Source organism: Otolemur garnettii, unplaced genomic scaffold (assembly GCF_000181295.1).
Source record: "Otolemur garnettii isolate 467f Iridium unplaced genomic scaffold, OtoGar3 scaffold00083, whole genome shotgun sequence".
NCBI classification, from domain to species: domain Eukaryota; kingdom Metazoa; phylum Chordata; class Mammalia; order Primates; family Galagidae; genus Otolemur; species Otolemur garnettii.
This window is the reverse complement of record NW_003852478.1, coordinates 2,775,134-2,784,624: the sequence shown is the minus strand read 5'-3', so window position 1 is coordinate 2,784,624 and position 9,491 is coordinate 2,775,134. Positions and strand designations below refer to the sequence as shown.

Sequence of the window (9,491 nt, the reverse complement as noted above, 5' to 3'; positions counted from 1 at the left end):
CGCCTAAGCCCAAGAGCTGGAGGTTGCTGTGAGCTGTGATGCCACAGCACTCTACCAAGGGCAATAAAGTGAGACTCTGTCTCTACAAAAAAAAACCCCAGCAAATCAGCACTCCAAGATGAAATAACTGTTCTTGAGAGCATCTAATCACAAGTACACATTCAAATAGTTTTTTAGCCCACATTTTCTTGACTTAGTTGGTTAAGAAATCCCTCAAGGGCTTCCCTGATATGAGGCAAAATATTCTTTTTGAAAGAACACAGCTCAGTTGTAGAAAGCATAGTATACATAAAAATATTTTCAGTGTAACTAATACAGGACTACTGTTCCGAATATATCAAGACTTCATTTTTTAAAAAACAGAAAAAAGGAAGAGAAAATCCAATCAACTAATGGACATGTGAACAAGCAACCATCTAAAAAAGAAGCCCAAGAATCTAATGAACCTATTCTTAAAATACTGAATTTTTTAAAAAATAAAATAAAATACAAGGTTTTATTAGCAATCATGAAAATGTGAAACCAAATGCACTTCATGGACCAGCAAAAATGAAGAGACTGTCCAAATCGAGATAGATTAACGGGAATGTGGATTCACGTGAACTTTCACACCCCGGCTGGTGAGAGAATAGTTAGCATATGCTCCATGAAAGCGCTTGGCACTGTTCCATGAAGTTGAAATTATGTGTAAAGCATGACTCAGCTATTCCATACTTACATATACACCCCAGGGAAACTTGTGCATATTTATATTTTGTAAGGCACGTGCTAGGTATAATAATGTTTCTAGAAACAATGTAAGGAATAGCCAATAGGAAATATTACAAGTGTCTACAACAGTAAAATAGATACATTTTGGTACATTTTTAAATGCAGCAATATACATACAATATTAATGACTATCACAGTATTAAAGATGTACAATGATGCATTAAGGATGGCAATGGTCAAACATAGTTCAAAAAGAACTCAAACTGAGCTATATTTTTAGAGATCCATATATAAAATCCGTAATATAAAAGGGAAGCATTATCACAGTAATCAGGACTGCTCCCCCCCCAGACATAGGGAGAATCCTGTACCGGGTAAATACGTGGTCTTTCTGAGAGCTAACAGGTTCTATTTCTTGCTTTACAAGGATGACATAGTGTATCATTGTTTGATCAGTATATTCTTATTTTTTAAACTATACATATGTATTTGTGCAGTATTTTCTGTACTGGTCATATCTTATAATAAAGGAGGAAGAAGTTTCAAGAGTTTGTCTTTAGATAATGTTGATATTACAACCATAACGGATTTGGATATTGCTACCCTCTATATTGTTATTTTACGTTTTTCTCTAGACGGATACCCTAAAAATGAAATTGAGTATAAGTGGAAGAAGCCCTCTGTAGAAGTGGCAGATCCTAAATACTGGAGATTATATCAGTTTGCGTTCGTGGGGTTACGAAACTCCACTGAAATCTCTCACACAATCTCTGGTAAGGAGAAATACATCCCTGAATAACACTAATACTAAATGAGATTCGTATTAAAATATATGGTTTGGGGGCTACACTTTTCTATATTTTATAGCCAAAATGAAACATATTTCTTTCTTCCAGGGGATTATGTTATCATGACAATTTTTTTTGACCTGAGCAGAAGGATGGGCTATTTCACCATTCAGACCTACATTCCTTGTATCCTGACGGTGGTTCTTTCTTGGGTGTCTTTTTGGATCAATAAAGATGCCGTCCCTGCGAGAACATCACTGGGTAAGACGTGGAATATTACAGTGTAATATTATAGCATTTTGAAAAACATTTTATGTCAAACAAGTGTACAGCTGCATATATTAGAAAGATTCCTCTAAGCAATCCGTTGCCAGAAACGCTACTGTGATACCACTTTGAAAGGAACAGATGACAAACACACAGGAAATAGAATTTTAATGGACTTGAAATTTCAGAAAACTACTGATTTTTTCTGCTGATGGAGGTTAAGGGAACCAGGGTCACACAGTTAAGAACTAACACATGAAAATCATACTGAGTACTTAAATCTTATTTTGGTCAATATTTTCAATCACTTTTCATCTAGATTTTATGTTTTATCTGAATCATTAAGAACTAGTATTTATATACTGGTGTATGTTTGGATAGCTTTGAAATACTCTGCTAATAGGTGACACCTATAGCTCAGTGGGTCAGGGTGCAGACCACATAGACTGAGGCTGTGGGTTTGAACCCAGTCTGGGCCAGCTAAAGCAACAACGACAGCTACAACAACAATAACAAAAAATAGCCAGGCATTGTGGTGGGCACCTGTAGTTCCAGCTACTTGGGAGACTGAGGCAAAATAATTGCTTAAGTCCAAGATTTTGAGGTTTCTGTGAGCTGTGACGTCATAGTACTCTACCCAGGGCAAGACTCTGTCTTGGAAAAAGAAAGAAAGAAAGAAAAAGAAATACTCTGTTAATGAATACTTAACTGTTGCAAAGGCTAAAAAGTTGAAAGGAAGAAGCAGCCTCCTGCTTCTGTAATATATAAAATGTATAATTATTCTTTGAGTATTTGAGAGTTGCCCATCCAATAACATTGATTAACGGAATTACCACTTGTAATTCTTCCTTGATAAAATAAACTTTTGCTCTCCTTGTATCTGTCTATTACAATAAAAAATCATTTTAGAAAATGAGAGTCTAATTGCTATACATTTTTTAAAAGAAAATGATAAACTGTTTTCATGCATTGATACACAATTCTTGTTGATCAATCAATTCATTCCCCAAATCAGTGTAAAATATGAATCATACTGCTGATAATGGTGTCTTTAAAAACAACAAAAATAAAGAAAGTTGAAACTGTTTCAGTGTTCAACCACCAAGATGTTTTCTTGTGGTTTCTATGACAGTTGGTAAATAATTCCATTTAACATATATATTAAAATGCAGATCACATAAAAATTAACAGAGACATACATAGCTTTGAGGCACCCAGTTCTGTACTGGGAATTGTGTTCCCGAGGAAATCAAAACAGAGGTGTTGACATAGCCAGCGGGCAAAATCCACGCATATCTGAATTCTGTTTTCTTTATTATTTCAAATTATTTTATGGTCCAAGGCGTATAAACTATTTTAAGATCTTTCTATGGCACTAGGAGTATAAGCTAAACATTGTATTTATTCCCATATATTTTCCAATGAAAATCTGAAGGATTATTTACACCACTGCGTTTGTATAAAGTCATGTTAGAGTGTTGTGGATGAGAAAAGACAACTGTGAAGTTGTGTTTTTGCGTGAATTCATATTTTTTAGTATTAGCCTATTAATTATAAAGATAATTACAGCCAGAACTAACTTGGAAAATATACTTTGTTATTGTGATGTTGAAGAGTCAAGATTTATGAAGTGTGTACGTACACACTTACATGCAGACCCACACAGATATCTCACTGCAGGACGAGTCCTGGGCTCGCTAGTTCAACACCATATTTTAACAAACATTTATCGAATACTTTCTGTGAAACAAGCAGCGATCTTGGTGCTGCCATGTTAGCAGGGAATAATTTACCATCTGCTCATGTTCATGGTGTTTACGTTTTAGCGAGGAAATATAAAAAGCACATAACAAAATTTTAGTCAGTGATAAAGGCAAGATCAATGTTTACTGAATGACAGGGAGGCAGGTGGTATGGTGTTTGCTATTTCATGTTGCAGACTTATAAGCTGAGGTTGTTCTGTCTGAGGAGATGTGGGGCAAACCTGATGGATATTTGGTAGAAAAGTAGTCCAGGGGTGGCGTCTGTGGCTCAGAGGGTTAGGGCGCTGGCCCCATATACTAGAGGTGGTGGGTTCAAACCCAGCCCCTGGCCAAAAAAAAAAAAAAAAAAAGTAGTCCAGGCAGGGACAACCACAGTTTTCCAAGTGGGATCTTCTGCCACGTCATGCTTGAGGTTCATAAAACAACAACTGTGACTAACTAGACATAGATGAGATTGGAGAAGTGGCCAATGGGTAGATCCTGCAAGTCTTTGTGGATTATTTAAGGATTTTGGATTTTATTTCACATCTGATGAAAGACTGTTAGAGTATCTTGAGCAGGGCAAGCCATAAAGAAAATATTAACATATCCAAAGTGTTTTCTTACTATCTTTTTAATACCTTAAATATTTTTTCATTATCATGGACTCAGAGACATTTTAATAGAAAGTTCATTATGTTCTCTAGCTAATCATGGTGATCATAATTACTACTGTATATTGAAGAAATAAACTTCACGTTTCTAAGTTCTGCTGTAGTTTTCCTTATATTATAAAAGAATATGATAGTATTCAAATAAAGTAAAATTGAATGTAATCATTCATAATAAAGTCAATAGATTTAACTTTTTTTAAGTAAGGATGAGACATAACTATGGAATTCATAAATAGCTTTGGAAACCTATCTTGTTGGATTATGAGAACATTGTGATTTAATGAGTCCCCCCCCCCCCAAAAGTGTGGACGTCAAAGGAAAGGGAAGACTTGTATTCACTGAAATGAACCCTAGATATAGTTTTGGTTTTCAAATATTTGAAGTAAAAACTGTCAGACACAATAGGAGAAGTAGACAGATCTTGAGTTTTAATTGGACATTTTAAATCCCTTTCTCATTTACGGAACTACATGAAAAAATTAAGATGCAGAGAATCTGACTGAAATTATCAACTACTTGAGCTGATTGATATTTATAAAACACCATACCTCACTTCATAAGACACTATTTCCAAGTGCATATGGAACCTTAACCAAGATGTCAATGAAGTGCAAAAGATAAAAATGTTTAAAAGTATTTTTTTGGCCAAAATGGTAGTAAATTAAAAATTCATAAAGTTAATATATTAATGGCCTTACACATTTGGAAATCTTTAAAAAATTATCTCTTAGATAAGCCTTGGGTAAAATAAGAATCAAGGGGAAATTAGAAAATATTTCAACATGAATTTTAATAAGAACTTAACCTATAAGTATTTGCAGGGCGCAGCTAAAGCCTCCTTTAGAGGAGAAATTATAGCTTTAAATTGCTAATATAAGAAAGGAAGAAAACTTAAATCAGTAAAGCTGAGTATAAGTAAATTAAGTGCCTTTTGTGTACATCTACTGTAAGTCCCAAGCAAGTTATCACAGGGCCAGGTTTTTTGATGAGAAACACAGAGATCTTAAGTTTCCTTTGATGCCGGCACTAATAGAGTCAGAAATGGAACTTACATTTACATCCATGATTCCAATCGGTCACATTTGTGTCATCTTTGATTATTTTTTCGTTCGTAAAAGATGATGAAAGTGAAAAACTGGGGCATGTGAGAGAAATTGTTGGGACATGATTCAATGAAGTCGTGAGGGAAAGAGGGAGCGATTGCCTTCACCACACCAAAGAGACTTGCTACCACCCCTTTCTAATTCCTTTTTTTAATCATAGATCTTGCTACTCTATAATTATCAGCCAAATTCAGAAGTATTTGGCATTATATTTTATACCTTTAAGAGAATAAACATTTCCACTCCTGGGGTCCTTCCTGGTAAGATAAGGAATCAGAATTATGGTTGTTTAGGTAAGAAGATGGCATTTTCATCTGTGAGTAAGCGGAGCAAAAATTAACAGTGGTGAGAGTCACAAGAAGTCCAGGGAATAAAAAGCGACAAATGCCTCCAAACACACACACACGGAATGGGGCCCTGGGGGACATCCCAGTTACATACACATGCTGACTTATTAATAATAAAGGATTCAGGTGTGTTTCTAAAGATTCCCTTAATATAAGTATGCCTGTATTCTTTATTTAAATTTTGAGATTGAAAAGTAGTTTTAATCCAAGTTAACATATAAGGAAATGCTGGATTAGTTTTGATTAGTTTTACCTGTGTATGGATGGTAGGCAATCTCAAATCACTGCTGCTTCAGTTAGGTAGAGGGGTATTGATTCCGCATGTGAATGTCCTGGGGTAGGTATTCCAAGGTGATATGACACATCTCAGTATCAGGGCCTCAGGTTCCTTCTGCTTTCTGCTGTGTTGTGAGTGACACTAATTCCTAAGATCACCTAATGGTCTAAGAAGGTGGCTGGTGCTCTGGCCCCTGTAGTCCGACAGGAAAGGGCCTTTAAAGCTGTCTTTTTAATGCCATCTTTTGGACATTTTTTTTTTTTTTTTTGAGACAGAGTCTCAAGCTGTCGCCCTGGGTTGAGTGCTGTGGCATCACAGCTCACAGCAACCTCAAATTCTTTGGCTTAAGCGATTCTCTTACCTCACCTTCCCAAGTAGCTAGGACTGACTATAGGTGCCCGCCACAATACCTGGCTATTTTTTGGTTGCAGTTGTTGTTGCTTGGCAGGCCCAGGCTGGATTCGAACCCACAAGCTCCACTGTATGTGGCTGGTGCCCTAGCCACTGAGCTACAGGTACCAACCCCTTCTGTTCATTCTGCTCCTTTTGGCTACATTTTAGCCTTGGGCCACCTACAGATACAGAGAAGGTCGCAATAATTTTTTCCTGGGCAACCAGATACCAGCTAAAAACTGGACATTCTATTCCGATGGAGGAAGGAAAGGATGGGTCCTGGAAGTCAGTTGCAGCCTGCAATGATTTAAATGATTACAATTCACGCAGATAGACAGAGCACAGGGGGCGTAATGTAGCTATGGTTATTGGCAATTCTTTCTGTGCATCACTAGTAATCATACCCTTTTGTTTCCGTCGCTTATTTCTGCACACAGTGTTGCCGTATCAGAAGGAAAAATAAGAGCTCCCTGTCATTTTTCATCATCTCTCCTTTCCCCCTCTCACAGGGATCACTACGGTCCTGACCATGACAACGCTGAGTACAATTGCCAGGAAGTCTCTACCCAAGGTGTCTTACGTCACCGCCATGGATCTCTTTGTTTCTGTCTGTTTCATTTTTGTGTTTGCAGCCTTGATGGAGTATGGAACCTTGCACTATTTCACCAGCAACAAGAAAGAGAAGATTACTAGAGACAGAAAGCTGAAAACTAAGGCCTCGGTATGTGAAAACAGCTTTCATTTCATAAACCTCACCTGACCGAGAGCTACTGCTTTGAATATTCATGTTGTACTTTTTTTTTTAGCCAAATAAGGATGCTGTAGGCATCACAGCCAAAGCTAAACAAAATTAAAGTCAAGCTGAGTACCTAACATTGCCCACCAAGAGAGTGTATTTATATTTCCCTAGTATTCCCTATCAAATAGCCTGTGTAAAGAGTGGTTTGTTAAGCTCTGAATTCTTCTATGATTGTTCATTCTTTCTACTAGAAACATGATTTAAGATTTATCTTCAATAATATTTTTGTATTAGGATTTTGATTTCTAACAATGAGTGGCCAAAACAATTAACATGTTTTCAGTCTTAAACATCACTCTTTAATGCTAATATTCAGCTGGGTTTGAAAGTTACACTTATAAAGTTTTTTTTTTGTTTGTTTTTTGTATATTTATAATCTTTTCTTCATTGCCTTCCCAATTGTATGTCTGCCTTAACTTAAATCATATCAAGTTTATATATGAAAATTGATTCCATGACTTTAATTCCATGCTTAAGTCTTAGGATATTTGAAAGTAATTTCCATTTTTAATAAGAACTGTAACATATGTGAACGTAAGTCCAGTACCTATTGTGTGTTCCAGACGTTCCTCTCACATGGTATATGAATGATTTCCTTTATTCTCAGACCAATCCCACAAGTACAAGTTCAGAGATTTGCACAAGGACAGCCTTGAGCAAAGGATCCAAGATGCAGACCTAGGTCACTTTTTTGATTCCAGATCTCAAGCTTGTAACTAAATGAAAAAAAAAAAGTGGACATTTATTTTTCTAAAATTAACAAAAAGACACTTCATCACTGATTCCAGTAAATGTTCTCAAAGAAAATGCTCAAATAAGAATCGTCTAAAACCTCAATGCATGGGTAGTAAGTTGTGAGCGTACCGCTATATATAATAACGTATGTTGCTTTCTCATATTAACAACTTTGGAAGCTCTAGGATTTGATGCTTTTAATTTTTCTCCCCCCATTTTTTCATCTGTTAATTTATAAAACTTTACTATACTTTGAAATAATATTTCCCTTTTTGTGTGATAATCCAAAAGTCAAACTCTTTTTGACTTTCAGATTTTGCCTTTAGGTTTCCACCATATTTCAAGAAAGCAGAACATATTTCTGGCAGTGTAAATTTGTAACTTACACTATAGAATTAATCTGTGACTCTTTTAACTTGACATAATTTTAGTGCTTTCACAGGACATGTTAAGGAATCAGGGGCAATGATGTCAATTGTAATATCCATTGCTAACGTTTTAAGTAAAGACAAATAACCGTTTTCTATTATTTTCCATTAGCAAGCCAAGCATCCTCTCTGGATTTTCCATTCCATCATTCACTCATAAAGAGCCATGTTTAATTACTGCCTTGAAATTTTTACATCTAAGGAGTTTGTTTGGCATTGTTTAGGATGAAAATAACTAACATAAATGCCAGGCAATGTAAAATCTCACTCACATGAGTCTCTGAAGGACACCAGCTACTCTAAGGGGCCACTCTAGGACTACAGCTAACAGATTTCACAACAGATCATGCAAACTCAACCATGGTTTCCATAGACACTTACTCAGGGGAACTAAGTTATTGGAGTGAGAACTTTAAAATTATGATGTTCTTTAGTTATTTAGTCATTAAATATTTATTAAGACCTTATATATTCTAGGTATTTGTCTAGAATAATGTTTAAATTAGTTTTGTTATAAACAGTTCCATTTTCATTTTTGGAACTGTGTCCCTAAAAAATCTAAATCTCAAACTAGTTTTTCTCAAATATATAAATTTTATTATACAATCACAAATAAAAGAAGTTGAACAGGACCCATATCACAGCAAATCTGGAGTAACCCAAAATGCCCAAAATGTCCATTTATAGTTGAATGATTTCATACGTTGTGTTACAGGAACACAAGACATTGGACAACAATTAAATTTATATTTAAGGACAGTTATTTTACAACCTCAAAAAGGTCACCTTCAATATTAAGTGAAGAAAGTAGAATATGCCTGTGCTACTTCCTTGATCTGTGGCTAATACGGAACTCAGTTTCCCATCTGTAAGGTGGAAGTCATCCCATCTTTTCTATTAGGTTACTTTGATCATTAAGTGAAATTATGTACAGAAAGTACTTCATGAAGTATCTTCAAAATAGCCAGTGTTCCTTGAATAATAGTTCTTTTCTAAAAATGTGATATAGGCTCGGTGCCTGTGGCTCAAGCGGCTAAGACACCAGCCACATACACCTAAAGTGGCGAGTTTGAATCCAGCCCGGACCCGCCAAACAACAATGATGGCTGCAACCAAAAAAAAAAAAAAAAAATAGCCAGGCGTTGTGGCGGTGCCTGTGGTCCCAGCTACTTGGGAGGCTGAGGCAGGAGACTCGCTTGAGCCCAGGAGTTGGAGGTTGCTGTGAGC

At 36.0% G+C, this 9,491-nt stretch overlaps 1 protein-coding gene across 1 annotated transcript in view; it reads left to right on the top strand.

Moving 5' to 3' along the window:
- The window catches only part of GABRG1 (gamma-aminobutyric acid type A receptor gamma1 subunit), an 81,394-nt gene that overhangs the window by 60,997 nt on the left and 10,906 nt on the right, over positions 1 to 9,491 (top strand). Inside the window, exons 6-8 of the mRNA XM_003794584.3 lie at positions 1,347 to 1,484; positions 1,608 to 1,760; positions 6,812 to 7,023. Of these exons, the coding sequence (XP_003794632.1) occupies positions 1,347 to 1,484; positions 1,608 to 1,760; positions 6,812 to 7,023 (503 nt within the window). The remainder of the gene's footprint in view (positions 1 to 1,346; positions 1,485 to 1,607; positions 1,761 to 6,811; positions 7,024 to 9,491) is intronic.